Source organism: Budorcas taxicolor, chromosome 17, assembly GCF_023091745.1.
Source record: "Budorcas taxicolor isolate Tak-1 chromosome 17, Takin1.1, whole genome shotgun sequence".
NCBI lineage: Eukaryota > Metazoa > Chordata > Mammalia > Artiodactyla > Bovidae > Budorcas > Budorcas taxicolor.
The window spans coordinates 51,508,596-51,528,260 of record NC_068926.1 but is presented as its reverse complement, the minus strand read 5'-3'; the positions used below and the strand labels follow the sequence as shown (position 1 = coordinate 51,528,260).

Below are 19,665 nucleotides of genomic sequence, written 5' to 3'. Positions count from 1 at the left end.
GAATACTGGAGCGGGTTGCCATGCCCTTCTCCAGGCGATCTTCCCAGTCCAGGGATCAAACCCGTTTCCCGTGTCTCCTGCATTGCAGGCGGATTCTTTACCCACTGAGCCACCTGGGAAGCCTGGGTATGACTCTCCTGGGCTGTAAATACAACTGAATGAGGTCATGCGTATAATATAAAGCCCCTGCTATGAACCCTGGAATGGATATAATGACAACTCAGTAGTGAGCAGCTGTGTTACCTTGGGTGTGGCACTCAACAAGTCCAGGCCTCAGTTCCCCCATTTACAGGGGCCAGAGCCATGCCTATTGGTATCCTCTGCCCCGACCCTGGCCCCCGTACCTGCGTGATGGAGCCCTCCTTGAGCGGCCGGGGGGCCAGGGGCAGCTCGGGCGTGCGCCGCAGCTCCTCCCGTGGAATCTCGTGGATGGAGCGGCCGGCCTCCTTCACCGTCGCCACCAGGCCCTCGTGGGCTGGCTTCAGCTTTAGGGGACCCAGGGCCTCCAAGGGCCGGGCCTTGTAGGCCTCAGCCAGGTCCCGAGGGGGCGGAGGTGGCGGTGGCGGCGTGCCCTCGCGCTTCAGGAGCTTGGCCTCCCGGCGCTGGTAGTCTTCCTGGGCCTCCACGTAGGACCGTGGGATCCCTGCCAGGGAGGAGGGGGCGCTGACCCGTGTGTACTTGCCTTCCACCTTGCTCATCCTAACCTGGGGGAGATTCTGAAGCCTGACTACCTGGGTTCAAGTCCTCACTTGCTGTGTGACATGACTTGACCTCTCTGAGCCTCAACTTCTTCATATATAGAATGGGAGTATTAACTGAAGCACCTCACCAAGTGATTCACATTCAGTGGGATGATACAGATACAAAGCATGTTAAAAAGTACCTGGCTTGCCACTGACCAGCCAGGAGAATGTGGGTGTCTTCCTTTCGGAGGCTGTTCCATAAGATGATGAACAGAGAGCACTTGGGGTAGCACCCAGCACAGAGCACAGGAGATGCTCAGTAAATGAGAGTGAAGGGTGATGGGCAGTAGTTTGCTTTCAAGTTTGGTTTTCATGCCTTGCTCTGCCTTTCAACCTGCACTCGCACCTGTCATGTACACGTGTGTTATACGCCTTCCCTGGGTGCCCACGGCACTCTGGTATGCCTCCCCTCCCCTGCCCATCTTGACTGTAAACCCGAGGGCTTGCTGCAGCTGCCACAAGGGTGCGGTGGCTGGGCACGCCGGGAGCAAGGGCAGCATACCTTGCGTGATGGAGCCTCGGATATGGTGCTGCTCTTTGAGGTGGTGGGGGCTGTGTCGCTCGGGCGGGATGGCGCGGCCCATGAGACCTGGAGGGGGTGGGCGACAGCATCATCCTACGGCTCCCTGACCCGGCCTTGGGCAGTGACTGGCCAGGGTCTACAGCCCCTGCCTCCCTCCAGCGGGTCCCTCCAGCCACCCAGTCCCCGAGCTGATGCTGATGTGGTGGCGATAGAGGGCCCAGCTAGCAAGTGGCCCGCTTTCTGGGCCCTGTGCCACCTCTGGACGGAGCCTCAGAAACACCCAGCTTTCCTATCTGTAAAGTCGGGATAACTATTCCCGCACTCTGCCCAGGGGGAGCTGATGTAACCCAGCAAGTGGGGAAGCCCCCAGGGCAGGTCCTACGGCCCCTGCTCCATCCCCAGAGTCGGGAGCCAGGCAGGGCACACACCTTCGATGCTGGCTGAGGAGATGGCCCGGCTGACGCGGCCCTCCATCATGTCGTAGGTGCGCTTGGGGGCGGCCGTCTCGTGGGGAGGGCCTGAGCTGCTCCTGCCGTCCTCCTTGGAGCACTGGGATACGGACATGCCACCTGGAAACCAGACCACGCTCACAATGCAGGACAGCCCTGGGAGGCTGTGTGCACCGAGCCCAGGGCCAGCAACCTGGAGGGCCGGAGGGCGACAGCGGCTCAAACGGACCCCCGTCACGAGGGCCCGTCGGCCACGCGGCTGAAGCCGGGCCCAGCTGGGCCTTCCCGGCAGGAACCCCCAGCCGGCAGTCCAGCCCAGGGCCTGCTCTGCTGGTTGGTGGGTCTGTACCTTTGACTGTCCACAGGCATGTGAGTGTGCACAGACGAACACTCGTGGGAGCGGACGTGTGACGTGAACATGCAGAACCACGTGCATGTGAGCAAAGATGCACCAGCTGAGTGTGAACATGCAGGGTTGGCACAACCATCCCTGTGTGTCAGTGTGGTCTGTGTGTGCGCAACGTGTGACACTGTGTGTGTGTGTCCACTGTGAACAACGTGAGGCCACATGCAAAAAACCATGTGCATCTGTGTCCACGTGAGGAGAGTGTGTGTCTGGTTGGACGTGGGAGGGACAAGGAGGGTCCACAGCATAGGTGGCCTCATCCAGCCAGGCTGAGCCCGGAGGGTGGGCACATCAGGCTGGGCACATGGGTGCTCGACTGGCCATGGGTCTGAGCAGCCAGGAGGGGGCCCCCGAGGAGGCCACGGTTCGGTCTTGCCCATTGGGCTGGGGGATCCTGAGTTGGCCTCTCCTTCCGGGGGTGGCAGAGTCTGTGGGTATCAGAAGCAAGTCCTGCACGCCCCAGGCCAGCCCCTTAGAATAAAGGGTACCCTGGCTCTCACGGATTTCCATCACGACCCCGAGGGATCCTCAGAGCCGGAGCTCCTCCACGGGGTTACAAACTAGTGGCTGGCGGATAGACAGTATCACCACTCCTAATTTTTCTCAAAATTGATTGCTGATGTTTAAACACTAGGAGATGTCAGATAAAAATGGAGAGGTCAGAAGTCTGGCTGGCGAGCTTGCACTTGTTATAGGGTGACAATCAGCTGCCGGAGAACAGAGGCAGGGCCCCTGTAGAGATGGCCGTCACTCCCAGGGTTGCCATAGTCTCCTCCCCGCCATCTAAAATGAAAAGCCTTGACAGACACCCATTCTGTGGATGCTAAACCTAAGGCCTGCAGGGGCTCAAGAACTGATCTGGAGGCCTGAGCCGAGATGCCACCCAGGGCTCCCTGCTCACAACACCCTGACTGCCTCTCTGTCCGCCCTCCTCAGGGCCCCTGGCCATCCCCCAGGGCACTCAGCCAGGTACTGAGGCTGGCACAGAATGCAACTGACAGCCAGTCCCCAAGGCTGTCTCCACCACTTGGTAGCAGAGAAAGGCAAGTGCCTAAGCCCCATGGTACCACCTCCGCTTCCCAGGACCTGGGGGGCCATGGGGGCTGGGCGCTGGGCCGGTGGAGGCGGATAGTGAAGAAAAAGCACCCGCCCATTGGAGAAGCAATTTGCGGCCCTACGGCTGCCAGCGGCTGAGAGGGGCGCCCATTAGCGGCTTTTATCTCTGCACCCCTGGGTGCCCAAGGCTGCCAGGAAATTGACATCTCAGCCCTTGATTCCCTTAATTCCTTCCAGGTAGGGCTCCCGGGTGGGGAAGCGGAACCCAGGGAGGGCGAGTGGAGTGAGGAGCACTGAAGTGGGGGGCTTAGGGCGTAAGGGGGCGGCGTGTCACTAGTTACGCCCCTGCCTGCCACCCTCGTGCCGTCAATCAGAGAGCACAGCCTTTGCCAGAGCCAGAGGCCTAGGGGTGTGAGCTTGGGGCTTCTGCTCCCTGGGCCTGTTCCCCCACTCGCAAGGCTGGCCATAAGTCTGCTTCCTAAACTGTAAAGAACTAAGGAGAGGTGGGAGGCAGCTAAGGCCGATCTTCACCTGCTCTGACTTACATACCTACCTGACTTACATACCTACAGGGATGGGGAGGTCACCACCTCTGTGATTGTGCTTCCTGGTGTCACCCCAGCCCTGCCTCGTGAGGAACCCCCCTCAATGGACCAAAGACTTCCCCTACCCCCATCCCAGGGATCCTGTTCTCTGAGGGGCCACTGGACACCATTGTACCTCAGCTCCCACACCTGGAAAATGGGAACACACTCCTTCTCCTCGGCTCTTAACCACACACAGCTGACAGGAGGGCAACACACTCCCCCAGACTTGTTTTCTGAAGACATCTGGCTGCCCTTTAACCCCAACCATATTTTCTGGAAACTTCTCTCTTGACTAGCTCCAGAAACACCAAAGTCTGGGGTTTGGTGAATAAGCCACAGTGGATACAGACAGGTTTAATGACAAGATTAACAAGGTGACTTTCCATTTGTACCTGGGGAGGGGAGTTGTCCTGAGAGCCTTCTGAGGGGGCTTCATCTGCTGGACCCCCAGCCCCTGGCACATGGGTGGCCCCCAGTAAACATCAAGTGACCAGATGAACAACCACCTGCAGGTCCCCATTGGTCCTCTTCCTCAGGAGTCCTTGCCGGACATCAAAGAGCCCTGAACGGGACGGCCTGCCCAGCCCCTGCCCACCCACCAGCTTCTCATAGCCATGGCGGCATCACTCACCCTCGTAGGATAGTACATGGCCCTTCTTGCCCTCGTAGATGACGTGGCCCTTGGGCAGCCCATCCTCCCGGCTGCGGTCCAGGCGGCTTGGGCTGTCCTCACCGATGATCCTGGTGATGGTTCCCTTGTACAGGACATCGGCCGGCGTGCCCTGGGGGTGTGGAGGCGGGTGATCACCTGCAGGCTCTGGCCAGGGACCGCACCCACCCCCAACTCGCCAGACATGACCAGGATGTGTGCACGTGTGCCTTCCAAATCCACACAGGCACACATGTGTATATCACTGCATACGTGTTCATACACATGCGGCTTCAAAAGGGAAGGCAGAGGGAATTCCCTGGCGGTCCAGCGGTTAGAACTCCATGCTTTCACTGCCGGCACCGAGGTTCAACTCCTGGTTGAGGAACTAAGATACCGCAAGCTGCCGTGTGGCCAAGAGAAAAAAGAAAAAATGGGGGAGGCAGAGCCCTCCAGAACACAACCACACGGAACAAACATCAGCGATATTATTAATCATAAGCTCTGAACCCTGTACAGGTATCGACTCATTTAATCCTGGAAACAGCCCTCAGTCAGGTACTACTGATCCTATTTCAGATGAGGAAACCGAGGCACCAAGACACCAGGTAGCTTCGCCCAGGGTCACCTGGCTAAACGAGGGCATAGCCAGGCTGGGAAGCCAGGCAGTCTGGTCCCGGGCCTGTGCTTCTACTTGTACTATGTGACTTGTACTTTCTCAGAGCCTGGATGCTGGGATGTCAGTCCACGTGCCTGTGACCGCGTGTCGCTCCCCAAACGAGAATGGGGACTCACATCAGGGCAGGACACCAGAAATCTGAGCTCTGACACAGGGTTTCTCAATCTTGGCACTGTGACCTGTGGGGCCAGATGCTTCTCTGTGGTGGGGGCCACCCTGGACACTGTAGGACGCTTAGCAGCGCCCCTACCCTGGCACCCTGGGCTCTACCCACTCGATGCCATGTGATCCCCTCAACCTGTCCCTCCAGATGTGATGATCAAAGACGTCCCCAGACACTGCCCAGTGTCCCCTGGAGGTAAAATTGCCCCCATCAGGAACTACGGCCTGAGAGGGAGTGTGCTTCCTATTGAGGGGTGTATTCAGGCAGACAGAAGATGGCCCCATGGGGTAGCATCCTGCCTTGGGTGACTTCCAAGAACATGAGTGTGAGGGTCAGAATATCAATCTGGAGCCAGACTGCTGGATGGCAAACAGCAGCTTTACCAGCGAATTGCTGTGTGACCTTTGTCAAGTCACTTTGCCTCTCTGAGCCTCAGTCTGTACATCTGCAAAACAGACGCAATCTCTGTCTACGACTCTTGAAGGCACTTGGCACAGACAAGCTGTCCCCAGATCAAGACGTCTCTCTTCTCTTTCTATGAATCCAAGAGCCGATTCAGAGATGTGAGTCTGACCGTGTGCCAAGCCCGGGACTGGTGCCCTTCGAGTCTCTCCATGGGAGCATCTCTGCCAAGAAACATCCTTCTGTGGGGTAAGGGCAACAACTGGCACCCCCTGGGCTTTTATCCCAAATCCTGGTCTTCAAGGAGGAGAAAAACAAAATGCCCTAACAGGTCTCCGGACAGGTCTCCCCAGACGTCTCAAAGCAGACACCCTAGACAGGATCCCCTGGTCACACTTTAGAAGACTTGTGCACAAACAGCGTAGAATAAATGGGCTTCAGTTTGGGTGACGGTCCAGTGGTGGGCAGTCACCTCTCTCCTCAAAAGGGCACAGGGCAGAGGAGCCAACTGCATGTCATCAGGAAAGGCCTCCCCAGGGGCAGCTGACATAAGCACACCCATTGTAAGTCTACGTGTGTACGAGTTTGTGTGTGTGTTTGTGTACGTGTGAGTCTGTGTGTTTGTGTTGCCTGCACAGATTTCATCACCACCTGGTCGAGAGGCTGTGGGAAAGTCTGACCTGCACATATCTGGCAGCTGCCACACTCTGCCAACAACCATCACAGGGGTGTGAATGACCAACATGGCTCGGGTCACGGCCACCTGGAAAGCAGAGGCCAATGGATGCCCAGGCACTTCAGATGGCGACCTTTAATCCCAAACCACTCTATGAGAATGACTCAGCAGGACTTCCCTGGCTATCTGGTGGTTAAGACTCTGCACTTCACACGCAAGGGGTGCGGGTTCAATCCCTGGTTGGGAAGTTAAGATCCCACATGCCAAAAAAAAGTGATTTAAGAATCCCTACTCTGTATGAGTACTGATAACTGAAGCTCCAATAGTTTGGCCACCTGATGCAAAAAGCCGACTCATTGAAAAAGACCCTGATGCTGGGAAAGATTCAAGGCAAAAGGAGAAGAGGGTGACAGGATGAGATGGTTAAATGGCATCACTGATTCAATGAATATGAACTTGGGCAAACTCTGGGAGATAGTGAGGGACAGGGAGGCCTGGTGTGCACGCTGCAGTCCATGGGGTTGCAAAAAGTCAGACAAAATTGAACGACTCAACTCAATATGAGAATGACTCAGCGAGAGACAATTTTACCAAAAGGGTTTCAAAACCGAGTCGGGGGCGTCGGTCCCCTGCCTGGGTGAGAGTGCGGCCTGCTTTGGCCCTAGGTACCCGGCAGCTGCCTTCATAAGTTGGTGATTTCAAAACCGACAGGTCTTAGAGAAACTTGAAGCATGAGGGCCCCCCTCCGTGGTGGGATCTGAGGCCTCTGGGGTGCAAAGACACCTCACTGTCAGAGCCTACAGCCTGAAGTTTCATCATTCAGACACGTATGGGAGGGAGTGCTCTTCCCCGGGCCCAGAATGCTGTTCCCTGAGGTTCCTAAAGGGGTCACAGCTCTGAGAGGTCTCCCCCAGCTCCCCTGTCTATGTGGCCTCAGCAGCACTGGATGCTCTTAATCGCAGTGTTTGACTCAAAGTCTGAAATCACCGCTCAGTTTTCACCGGTCTGCCTCCCTCCACTACCCTGCCAGCTCCTCGGGGGGCCTCGAGGTTTTTGTTCAGCACATTAAATGCCTGGCTCCCAGGAGAGAAGATGAATGCTCACAGAACAAGCGGGTATCCCCAGGAAGCCACCCCATCCACTGGGGCGGGGGCCGCACAGGGATGCCGGCGGGGAGTGGGTGGGCTGCCCACTGCTTTGTCCACAATCGGGGCCACGTCCAGAATGCTGCCTGCGAGTCCCACCCTGGTCCCGCACGCTGTGGCCCCGGACACCTACGTGGGTGATAGAGCCGCGGTACGTGATGGGGCTCTCGGAGGGGACCCGCGTGCTGGGGGTGCCCTTGGTGATGCTTCCGCCTGGAACCGAGCCCAGAGACGTCCCTGGAAGACATGAGACACAGGGCTTAAGAGCCGGACCCAGGGCCACCCCAACTGTGCTCCTGGTGACCTGCAAGTTCCACCCCCTCCACTCGTGGTGTCTCAATGCAGAGTCCCCCTGCCCCTAAATGGAGAGACAGACACTCGGGAAGAGAGGCTGTCAAACCCTCTGGGAGCTGACACTTCTCAGACAGGGTTTGGATAAGGGGTCTTATTCCTGCCTCGACCCTCCCTGGGATGGAGGAGCAGCCACAGGGATGAGGGCAAGACACCATGCCTCATGCCCAGCTCCCACGCCCTCACCTCTCAGGACGGATGTCTCCTGGGCCGTAGGCACCCCCAGGCTCTCAGGGGGTCCTGCCTGGCCCCGTGGGGACAGCTGCTCCTGCTTCACTCCGCTGAACGGTGCTGGGGATGGGCGAGAGCGGTGAGCAGAGCCACAGGGCAGGGATTTGGAGGCATGGCCCCCCTCCCCGCCCTACCCAGGGGCTGGGGGTCCTTCCCCCCATGCTCAGGCCAGAGTCCCAAAGGCCAAATTGCCCTTCCTCACCCCTTGACACAAAGGGTGGGAGATGAGCCTCGGCCGTCTAGGTTGGGGGGTCTGGATCCTTACCCAGCTTCTTGGGGTCCATGGCGAGGGGCAGCCCCATGGCGATGGGGCCCACGGGGGCCTTGGCGTGCTCTGAGTATGGGACGTGGAGCTGCACCGACATTCCCTGTGGGGGCAGAGGTCATGGGTCCCAGAGGCTTCAACCAGGGCGTCCTGACACCCGCTTTCATGACAGCGCAAGAGGAGGGGAACCTCGGGACCACACACGGGTCAGAGAGGCCTGGGGCTCAAGTCCCGGCCCCGCTGCTCCTCTGAGTGACTGTGGACAAGTCACTGCCTCTCCTGAGCCTCAGGGCCCTCACCTGTGTGGTGGCCATCATGACCTGGTTTGAAGGAAATGGTGCCCACGAGCATCTGGGCAAAGTGGAAGCCTTGCCCATGCCCTGCAACACACGGTGGCAGGTCAGGGAGATGAAGGGGCAGGCAGACCAAGGCTTTGCACATGCTGGTGCTGGGTGTCTAGTGAGCGTGCTCTTCCGTTTCACAGGGAGGTGCAGAAAGGTTAAGTAACTTGCCGAAGGCCGCACAGTCTGGATGCAGTGCCCCCGCTCTCGAATGCCCCATGGGGTGACCTCCCAAGGTCCTGAAGCCTGGGGCAGGCTGCAGCCAGCTTGGACCTAGCCACTTGGGTGCCTGGCCCCCACCCAGACACCATCGATCCCAGCTACCCCTCCCCCAACTGTACAGATGGAAAGGCCAAACCCTTGAAAGAGGAAGGGGCTATTCTCTGGGCACCAGCTGGCACAGGTATTTCTGGGGGGCTGGCCCTCCCACCTCACCTGGGAGATGGCCCCCATTTGCCTCTCGAGGATGCTGGGGTGCTTGGTGGAGGAGATGAGGGGCGGTGGGTTGGAGATGGTGGGTGGCCGTGGCAGGACGGGCCGGGCGCTGTCGTGGAGGCCCAGGGGCAGCGGGTGACCTGCAGGGCACATGTCTGTCCTTCATGGGGCTCCAGAGCAGTCAGAGATACAGCCCCCAGGGCCTCTCCCCACCGTGTCCCTGTCCTGTCCAGGGAAGTGCCTGTCCACACATGCCCCCCTACTGCTCCTCTCCCAACTCTGCCCTGAGGAGCTGTCTGCATCCTTGGTTCAGACACCACTATTTCCACCCACCCCACCTCCCTCCATCCACCCCACCTCCGGGTCCTGGACTAGGTCCCTCCACTCTCCCTAGACTCCTTAACTGGTCTCCCCATCCCTCCTTTACCCTCTGATAGCTCATTCCGCTCACAGGAGCCAAAAGGACCTTTTTCAAAGTCTACTGGCTCACCTGCTCCCCCTGCCTCCCCTGCAGACCCTTCTGTGGCTCCCCACTGCCTCCAGGGTAAGGTATTAGCCTGTGACACAGCTTTCAGGTTCACCTGACCTTGCGGGTGTGGTCTCCCCAGGCTCACTGGGCACTGCGCTTCCACCATGGCACTCTGATTCAGTGTCTCAAGCTTCGCTGGCTCTTTCCTGCCTCCGGACCTTTGCACATGCTGTTCCCACTGCCTGGCATACCCTTCCCTGTTTTTCTGGCTCTTTTGGCTCATAAGTCCTGCAGGATCAGCTCTGCTGAGGATGACCTTTGCTAATTAAAGTCCTCATCCACCTCTAGCCTTGCCCCTTCTATGGCTGGTAGGGCCGAGCAGGACTGGGAACCTCAAGAAAGATCTAAATCCAGCCTATGTTTGTAAGCCAAAGCTGTCTCCTCCCCTACTTACACCTTTCTCTCGACCTGCTCATTCTCCAGCTCTAAGTCACTGGTGGGAGCTGGTGCTCCCACTCCAAACTTGCCTCTCTCATCATCAGCTCAAGCACCTCCCATGGCTCCCTAGTACCAGTGCTTCCGTTGTCATGCTGGAGATTCCTCAAACCTCAGCGGAGCCCCCTTTCCCTTCACTGACCAGACCATCCCTCCCATTAGGACCCGTCAGATTCTAAGATCCTTCTGCATGCAGTTCCAAGCAGTGCCCAGTGATTGGTGGGTGACTGGTGGTACCCAGTGATTGCCTGCTGGCTGACTCGTGGAGGAGGCCAGGCTGGGGTGAACTACTCACCAGGTGGGGCATAGGAGAAGGCCAAGGGGTCAGGGGCATGCGGAGAGGCCTTGATCACCTCGCGAGAGGGCACGGGGAAGGGCAGGCCTGGTGTCCAGCACGAGGGGTCCGCGGGCAGCTTCTGGCCCTCAGCTGCAAAGGCCGGGAAGAACACAGGCTTCTCTGTTGAGGGGTGAGGCAGGGCAGGTAGTCAGCCACGCTCAGCCAGCCCTCAGGCCCCCAGCCCTGGCTGCCCTGCTCAAATGAGCGCCCCTCCCCTTGCCTGCAGCGCCAGCCTCGGCCAGAGCAGGGTCCCGACCAACAGTGATGGGGAGGTGGGGGGCTCCTAGGGTGGAGCTCCCCCAAGTCTGTAGACCAGGCACCACTCTGACTCTGCTAATGTCCTCCTGAGCATGAGTGTGCCTCGGGAGTGGGCTGGGGGCCTCTCTGCAACCCTTGATTTCAGCCCTGGAAAGACACAGGTGCTGGCCCGGCCCCAGGTGAGTGAGGGGCCTGGACAAACCTCCCAACCAGGGGATGGAGGTGACAGCAAGGGGCCCACCCATCGCCTGATTTTGCGTGTACACTTGTACCAGAACGTGGTCACGTCTACCCACTTATTTATCATCTACGGCAGAGCTGAGGAGTTGCGACAGAGACTGGCCCGCAAAGCCTGAAATATTTACTATCTGGCCCTTTCCGGAGAGGCTTGCTGATCTCTTTAGATGATGAAGGCAGTCGGAACAGTTTGCTGAGACCCGTGTATGTGTGCTCTGGCAGGTGTGGCTAGGAGCCCACATGCTTGGGACAGCACGCGCAGGTCAGCCTGTATACTAGCGAGTTCCACATCCGGGCACTGGGCCGGGTGTTTTGAAAGCACGAACTCAACGAGCCTCCTCGCAGACTTGGGAGGAAGACAGCACCCAGGCCCGGCGCTGTGGAATGGGAGCTGAGTACGGACACGTTGATGGACTTATCTAGGGTTGCCAGCAAACATTTGGCCAAGTCAGGATTTGACCCCTTGACCTCACGGCCGCTGCAGCAGCAGATAACAGAACAGCTCTCCTATGGGGGCTCCAACTAAGAGCACTGTGTGGACTGACTTGTTTATCCTCCTAACACCCTTCCAGGAACTGATGAGGATTATCCCCATTTTGCAGATGGGAACACAGAGGCTCGGAGAGGCGAAGTCACCAGGTTAAAGGCTCAAAGCCAGCGAGCAGGAGCCCTGAGCCCAGGTAGGTGGGCTGCAGGCTGTGACCTTAACCTTCGCAACACACCCTGAGCACCAGAAGAGGAGCAATGATTGACCCTAGATTCTCAGGCCTGAGAACTGCCTGCAGACACAGCCAAAGACCAGGCTGTCTTCACGGAGTTCTCCTGTGGCCTCTCGCTGCTGAAATCAGTCCTAAGCACCAAACCTCTCCCTTGAGACTTGGTATCAGGCTGGAAGACCCATGGGAGCTGGGGGGTGGGGTGGGGGGACCGGGGAGTAAGCGGCTGCTAACAACTTGGGAACGCTGGGCCTGGGATGGGAACAGCAGGCAGGTGTCCTCCCTGGGGCCACCTCCAGATGACAAAGGGGTGAGGTTCTGAAGACCTAGCCGGGTGAGCGGGAGTGTGTTGGCAGCGATGAGAGGTGCCCGCTGTGGGCCCAGCAGGAGGGATGGAGGCTGTGTATGCTGTACACCGCCCCCATCTCTCCTGGGAGAGACAGAGCTCCTGCTGGACCTATGTGCCTGCTGGTGGGGGTAGCCCGCAGGAGAGGGGGTCACACATGCGGGCAGTAACCCAGGTAGAGGTTCTTACACTCAATCTCCTCTAATGGAGCACCTCTCTAGGGCCTGCACTGGGCCCAGAAAAATCCCCAAATGCCCTGGATGGCGCTCATCCAGCGACCCGACCCTGTGCGCACCCGGGCTGCTCTCTCCAGCTCAGCCCCAGCTGCGGTGGGAGGGGGCAGGAGGCCTCCGGTGCTGGAAGGGAAACTTGGGCCCTGGCCAGGCTGGGCGGGTGGCCGAGAGCCTGGAGAGACAACCTGTTCCTCCAGCTGGGCCCGGGGAGCCCGAGGGGGTGGGCGGAGCCACGGGGCAGGGGAGCGGGAGAGACCAGAGAGAGGTCGAGCTGGGTGTCAAGTTCATGCATGTGCCTAAGGGTGCTAGCCGCAGGGCAGGCCACCATACCCGACGGCAGGTGCGCCATCTCTGGTGCTGCCGAGCGATTCCAGGAAACGGCGCGGCCCTCCACCCGTGCCAACTGGCCGAACGCCAGACTCAGAAAGCAGGGGGGAGGTGGCTCACCTTCTCCCGGGACAGGGCCTGTGACCTGTCCCAGCAGGCTCTGCCTGGCCCTGTGCGGTGTCCAGCCACCCAAGCGCAGCCTGACCTGGCTCAGATCTGGTGCCGGCCGAGGCTGTGTGGGCCCCTGACGTTGCCATGCAGCTACCCCGCCCTGGGCTAGTGCCCTGGCCCTCGAATGTCCTTCCAGACCAGACCCCATGTCTCACACTACACTCTTGCCCAGCAAACCGCACCCCCACTCATGGGGAGTCCCGGGCCCAGCGTGGGTGACCGGCAGGGTCCCAGGAGGCAGTTGACACCCTGCTTTCAACCCCACAATTAGGCTCCTCCGCAGGTTCCACTGGCTTTGCCTCTGAAACAAAATTCCAAGGCACCCCCACCTTCCTTCTATCTCCACGGTCACCCATATAGTCCAGACTGCCACCACTGCTGGCCAGGAACAGCGCTGTGCCCTCCTCCATCTGCCCACAGCTCCCTGTAGCCCTTTCTTCCCAACAATGGTCACAGAAAAAGAGATCTTTTCAAAATAGAAATCGGACAGCCTGACCTCTCCTCAGTCCCCAACAAACACATACACCTTGAAAGTCCCTCTTGCAAAGGCTTTCTTTTCCTGCACCCGAGACCAAAGGTCCATAGCACCATAGCCTACGAGACCCTACACAATCTGGTCCCCATCCCCCATCCTCCCCTCCCCTCTCCCCAGCCACCATGACCTCTTGGGAGCTCCACCGACACACCAAGCTTGTTCCTACCCCAGGGCCTTTGCACATGCTGTTCCCAGTGCCTGGAATGCCCTTCCCCCAGATCTCCCCACCACTGCTTTATCCTGGTCTCGGAGACCCCTTCCCTGAGCCCCTCGTCACTCACCCCATTTTGTCTCGTTCGTTCCATGAACTACCCTGAGGTCATCTTGCTTCCTTATGTGTTCCCCTGCTTAACATACTCTCATTCACAAGAAGGGTGGCTGCCCGGAGGAGGAAGTTCATCCTGCTCACTGCCAGACCCACACTACCCAGGGGTAGTGCTTGGCAATCGTGGGTGTTCAACACATGTCCTGATCCCCTGGCCACACGCTGGATGGATGCATGCCCGTCCACGTGGGTGGCATCTGAGACTTCCTATGGCAGGTGAAGGTAGCCGCAGGGAGATAGGTGGGGGTGGGCCGATTAGCCAGGAGGTGTCTGGCAGACCCCTGTCACTTGTGACGTGTGGAGCTGGCCTCCTTTAGGGACAGCCCTGCTTTTGTCCTCAGACACACAGCACCGCCCTCAGGGAGGTCCATGGCCAAGGGCCAGCCTGACTTTCTAGAGACGGCAAGATGCCGTACCAGAAGTTGCTCGCGGTGATGGCGCATATGGCCCTGGCCACCGAGTCTGTCCCTGGCTGTGTTGGACAGTGACAGTGCCTGGGGTCCTGCTGCTCTCGGACCCCTAGAGCAGCCCTCAGGAGCCTGGGCTAGCACAGGGTGGGGGGAGCCTTTGGAGGGAGAGGGTCAGCCCCCATTGCTTGTGCTGTGACAGGCTGATCTGGGAGGGGTGTCCCTTAGGGATACAGGCTTGAGACTTCTTGGGGCCAGTGGGGAGTGGGGCAGAGATAGAAGATCCAGAGAACAAGAAACCAGACCCCACCTGTCTCCTGACCTTGAACTTCACGTGGTGACAGTAAAGCACGCCCCGGGCAGTTGCTGCAACACAGCTGCTCGGGGAATCACTCACTGGCTCCCCAGTGAACCCAGTGACCTCGGCCTGGAATAAGGTCAGGGTGAAAGCTGGAGAGGGCAGTGCTTCCTGCCCAGGCCCAGAGTTGTTGCCAGCTGGCGCTGAGCCTCATGGTTCTAGAAGCTCACGTGTGGACTGAATCACATGGAACCAGAAACAGCCATAGACGTGTTTTCGTATACGCACAAAGCTTGTGGAAATTTTGAGAAGTTGCCAATGTTGAGAAACTCTTAAGATTTCACATGAAAAGATGGATTTCTAGCTTCTCTGAAAGAACAGCCCACAACCCCAGGCCTGAATTGCCACGTGGTGACTCTTGGCTAAGGCCAACGTGAGCCCACTTCAGAAAGAGCGTAAGTTCTCCATGCTGCAGTCCCCACCACCCCCTACTGCCTCACTCCCACGTGTTTCACTCATTAACTTGGCCTGTCCTACCAGCACAGCCATGGAGCTGGGAACAGCTGCTCGGCATACACAAAAGGCCCCTTATGCCCGCCCATCAGCCCCCTCTCCCTCTGACTCCCTCAGCCACTGACAAACACTTACCCTCCTTCTCGGCAGGAGGCACAGGACTCCTGCTTTTGCCTCGAGGGCTGCTGCTGGGCGGCTGGGAGGTGTCGCTCTCCGGCTGCAGGTGCTGCGACGGTGGGGGGGCGGGGGGAGCTGGCTTAGAGGGAGCTGCTTCCTCCCGGGGCGGCTCATGGACTTTGGTGACCTGCTGGGGGAAAGCCAGGAGGAGAAAGCGTCTTTACAGGCTGTCTGCGGGTGCCAGAGATTAGGGAAAGCCTTCCAGGCCCCCTGCGTGGGACCAGCCTCAAAACTGAGGCCCAGGAGAGGTAACAACACGCCCAAGAGCACATGGCTTGAGGGCCAGGAAGGGAGGGCTTTGTGCATAGTGTAGGGGGTATGCCCAGCCATCCCAGGTGCCTGGCTGTGGATTGGGAGCCTTCATTATCCTGCCCCTAGCCCCTTCCCCCTTCCCCAAATTTCTCGGGGTCTCAGAGAGATCAGAGTTGACAAATGGGACAGTGCCCGGCTGTGGGGAGCAGGCAGCACAGACTGGCACTCCTTGTGCCCCTCACTCAAAAAGCCCTGGTCAGCTCAGAGTCTTTCAGCCCCCAGCCCCCAGGTGCACGGGAAGGCCAGGCTCATGTACTGGGAGAGGGCAATGACTATGTGAGTGTGCTAAGTCGCTTCAGTCGTGTCCAACTCTTGGCCACCCTATGGACTGTAGCCCACCAGGCTCCTCTGTCCATGGGATTTCCCAGGCAAGAATACTGGAGTGGGTTGCCATGCCCTCCTCCAGGGGGATCTTCCCAACCCAGGGATCGAACCCGCATCTCTTACGTCTCCTGCATTGGCAGGCGGGTTCTTTACCACTAGTACCACCAATGACTGAGCCGTTACAATTACGGCACCTCTGAGGATCCTCCTGCTTGGCCTGGAGAATCTTCTGGACAACCCCCCAACCCCTGCAGAGGGTCTCAAGTTAACTGGTGGAGCCCTGCCCTCCTCTTTGAGGTGGTGTGACAGTGGGGGGCTTCCTGCCTGGTCTGGGGGGCTCTGGAGAACCCTCGGCAGGCAGAGGTGGCATGGTGAGAGCTGCCAGGCTGGGATGCCAGAGGGAGGAGACCTGCAGGCCGGGAACTTTGGGGGCCCTCCAGCCCCCCTACTGTTCCTGCTTGTCTCCATGAGGATTTCTATAGGGAACAGGAGGTGGTGGGAAGCGAGGGGCTGCAGGTGCCGGGCCTCCACCTCCCTGGCTTGCGATCAGCCTGATTTATTGTCTCCCCAACAGGAAGTAAAGGTCACGGGGCTCTGCGGGTCCTGGCTGGGTGGGGGTCCTGGGTCATGGGAGGTGGGCCCGGGACTCACAATAGGGGGGATGGCGGCTGCCCGCTGCTTCAGCTGTTTCAGGTCCAGCGGCTTCTGGGGCGAGGCGTTGGTCCTGGTGTCACTGGTCGGGGTGAGGAGGCTGGGCCGTGGTGACAGGAGCCTGGGGGCAGGGGGGACGGCAGGGGGGATGGGGAAACCAGTGTCAGGTCCATGGGCTCACAGCCTCTCCTGGCTCCTGCTTGGATGATGTAGCTGGGGGTGCCACCAGAGGGAGGCGAACGTCCAGCGCCGGGGAGACCTGGGGTCGGGGTGGGGGCTCCTCTCTCCCTCCTCTGCTCCATTCAGGCCCCACAAGGGACCAAGACTCCTCCCACCCCAGCCCAGAGGATCAAATGCTCCCGAGATGGCCCAGGACAAGGGAAGTCCCAGAGAAGCCCACACTCAGGGCCCGTACCACGACTGGCCCTTGGGAAGCTGCTGGGAAACCCAAGAATCAACGTGATTAAGGCTTGGGAGGCTTAAGAGATTCAGGGAGATGACTCATCACCCAAGTATGAGAGGCTCAGGCCCCAGGGTAGGGGCCTGAGGTATGGTGCTGAGTGGGCCCTGCTTACTGGAGACAAGGGCTGGAGCACCCTCCCACTCAACCAGAATGCGTGGCTAACCGGAATCTTGGCTAACCGGGCGCAAGCTCTGCGGGCGGGGGGTCAGCGTGTACACCGCCCGCCCTGTAGCCATAAGTGCTGGGCTGGGCCTGCAGGTGGCTTGTCCTTTAAAGCAAGGTCACGTCTATCTGCTGCTGACATGCAGAACAGGGCAGCAACCTGCTAAGGGTGCACGGTGTGTGTGTGTGTGTGTGTGTGTGTGTGTGTGTGCGCGCGCCGTGTCTGCACATGGGTGCACAGAGGCGGGCAGGAAGGGCAGGGGGCTAAAACATGGTGGGATGCCAGGGCTGGGGTCACCCCAGGGAAGAGCTACAGTGTCTTGGGTGCCTGGGGCAGAGGCTGCCCTGGGACGTGGCTCCAGAGCTGCTCACCAGTGTCCCCTCCTTGAAAGGTCTTCAGGGTTTTCCAGGACACAACAGCCCTGGCCCGGTGCCACGCCACAAGCCCCGTCTGGTTCATCAGCTGGCACGAGGTCTCGAGGGCAGAAGCTCAGAGCCCCAGCCTCAGAGCCCCTCACCCCTGCACCAGGGCTGCCGGGTTCCTACCCAGCTCTCGAGTCCCACCTGGGACCACCATTCCCTGAAGACACAGCAGGCCTGAGGAAATCAAACAGTGTGCACGCCAGGAGGATTCAGCCAGGAGGGAGAATCACAAGACAGGTCAGCGAAGCCTGAGGGTCCTGTGGGCACAGCCCCTAGTGTGTGCTGTGACCATCCTGGCTGATGCCACGTGCAGACTGTCGGTACAGCCCCTGCCTTCCAGGTGAGATCCGTGATAGCCAGGGTGCAGCTCACGCCACCCAGAGCTGGCTGCCGGATGCCAAGAGCGGATCATGAGCCTTCCCGCCGGCAGAGCAGGACAGACGCGTGACGTGCAGCCGAGGGGGACCCCCGCTCTCTGCGGTGACGGGACCGTGGCCCGTGACAAGTCAGTCCCTCGGGTGCTGACCCCCTGCCCACATCTGCCACACGCTCAGCTGAGCAGAGACAGTCTTGGTGACACCCCTGGGGCTGCCCACAGCATGCAAGTGGCGCCAGGCTCCGAGGTCAGACTGACTTCATGCTCAGCTGGGCTTCACAGTCCTCCTGACCAGCTCACCCTCCCTGCCGTCCTCACCTCTCTCGACCTCTCCGGATCCTGCTCAGGCTCCCAGGACCATCGGAGGCCTCTCCTCTGGTGGCTGCCCATCTTCACTCCCCCGGAGACCCAGGCCCAGCCTCGTTTGGCCCTCTACCCTTGGGCCAAAGCACCCTGACCAGGTCCAAGAACCGATGCTCTCACTTGTCCTGTACCCCTCACCATCGGCTTCAAATGTCACCAGCCCAGGCTTGCTCCCCTCCTCTTGCAACTAATTATCACTGTCTGCTTAAATCAACTTGTATTTGTAAACTTAACAGTGAATACACTGTAGCCCTTCTGGAAAATGCTCTGGCATTTCCTCAGCAAGTGCATTAGAGTCACTACAGGGCCCAGCATTTGCACTGCTGGGCATACACTCGTGAGAATAGACACACACACACCTACACACCAACCGTTCACGAAAGATCATAGCAGCCACTATCTGCAAAAGCCAAAAGGTGGAAGCAACCCTCACGTCCAAAACCAGGTGAAATGGATAAACAAAATGTGGAATGTCCACACAGTGGAATATTACTCAGCCAAAAAGAATGACTCCAGGCTACAACTTGGATGAACTTCAGAAACACGATGCTGAGTGCAAGAAGCCAGTTGCAAAAGGCCACGTACGCGTGATTCCAATTACATGAAATCCCCCAAGAGGCAAATCCACAGACACAGAAGATAAGATGAGCGGGTGCCAGGGGTGGGGGATAAGGACTGAAAGCCAATGGCCTGGGGTTTCTTTCTGGGGTAGTTGACAATATCCTGGAATTAAACAGTGCTGATGATTACATAACTCTGTGAATGTACTAAAAAAAAAAAAAAATCACACTTCAATGGCTGAATTGTATGGCTTGTGAATTATGTCTCAGTAAAGCTGTTACAAGGAAAAGATAAAGAATATACTCCTTGCTGACCACAAAATCAAGGGTTTGATATATTAAGTATATTGTTTCCATGAACAATTAAGTAATAATGCTATACTATTATCTATTGTATAAAATATTTGAAAATGCAAATTTTAAGGTTAAAATATAAACTTTTACATCTGTGTAAATATAATTTTATAGGGACACAAAATATGCTTTTATGATACAAATAAGAAGCCAAATGTCTGTGTCTCACTCTGATTGTCAGCAAACTAGGGCCTTTGCCCTGCCCTGGTTCCCCTGTGGTTCCTTGTCCAGGCAGGGGGCAGGCAGATTGGAGGGGAGCAGGGATCATCCTCAAATGCCCTCAGCAGTCACCAGCTGGGGGTGTGCATGGAGGCCCAGACCCCTCTCTCTTGAGTCCCCCTGACCCCACCCAGGGAGGCAAGAGCTCAGTGGGGGCTGCAGCCATGGGCACAGTACTTCACAGCTGACAAGATGACAGTAGCCTGACCGCTCACTGTAAAGAGGGCAGCATCCAAGAGCAAGGGCCTGGATCCTGATCTTTAACAAGCCTGAGGGGCCTGAGACTCCCCACCACCCCGAGGGGGGGGCAGATGCCTGGCACTCACGTGGCCCCCAAACTGCCTCATCCCACCTCCACAGCGGCAGGAGCCACCACCTCCAGGAGCTCTCCTCACAGTATCGCCCTCCCTCTGTTCTCTTTCCTTTGTTTTCTTGGAAGACAGGGCGTTTATTTTCCTCCTCAGAGACAAGAGCAGGGTAGGGGCTCTCGGAGCCTGGCACTGTGCACGTGAC

General features: G+C 58.5%; 1 protein-coding gene across 8 annotated transcripts in view; it reads right to left on the bottom strand.

Moving 5' to 3' along the window:
• NCOR2 (nuclear receptor corepressor 2) overlaps positions 1-19,665 on the bottom strand; it is a 236,966-nt gene that overhangs the window by 20,270 nt on the left and 197,031 nt on the right. For 7 of the 8 annotated variants that reach the window (XM_052654728.1, XM_052654729.1, XM_052654735.1 and 4 more), the window contains 11 exons: positions 16,233-16,353; positions 14,904-15,075; positions 10,361-10,522; positions 9,102-9,241; positions 8,326-8,428; positions 8,016-8,120; positions 7,612-7,715; positions 4,396-4,546; positions 1,695-1,835; positions 1,246-1,332; positions 345-643 (listed from right to left, as the gene is read on the bottom strand). In XM_052654728.1, the coding sequence (XP_052510688.1) occupies positions 345-643; positions 1,246-1,332; positions 1,695-1,835; positions 4,396-4,546; positions 7,612-7,715; positions 8,016-8,120; positions 8,326-8,428; positions 9,102-9,241; positions 10,361-10,522; positions 14,904-15,075; positions 16,233-16,353 (1,585 nt within the window). The remainder of the gene's footprint in view (positions 1-344; positions 644-1,245; positions 1,333-1,694; positions 1,836-4,395; positions 4,547-7,611; positions 7,716-8,015; positions 8,121-8,325; positions 8,429-9,101; positions 9,242-10,360; positions 10,523-14,903; positions 15,076-16,232; positions 16,354-19,665) is intronic. The other variant, XM_052654730.1, reaches the window with a different exon arrangement.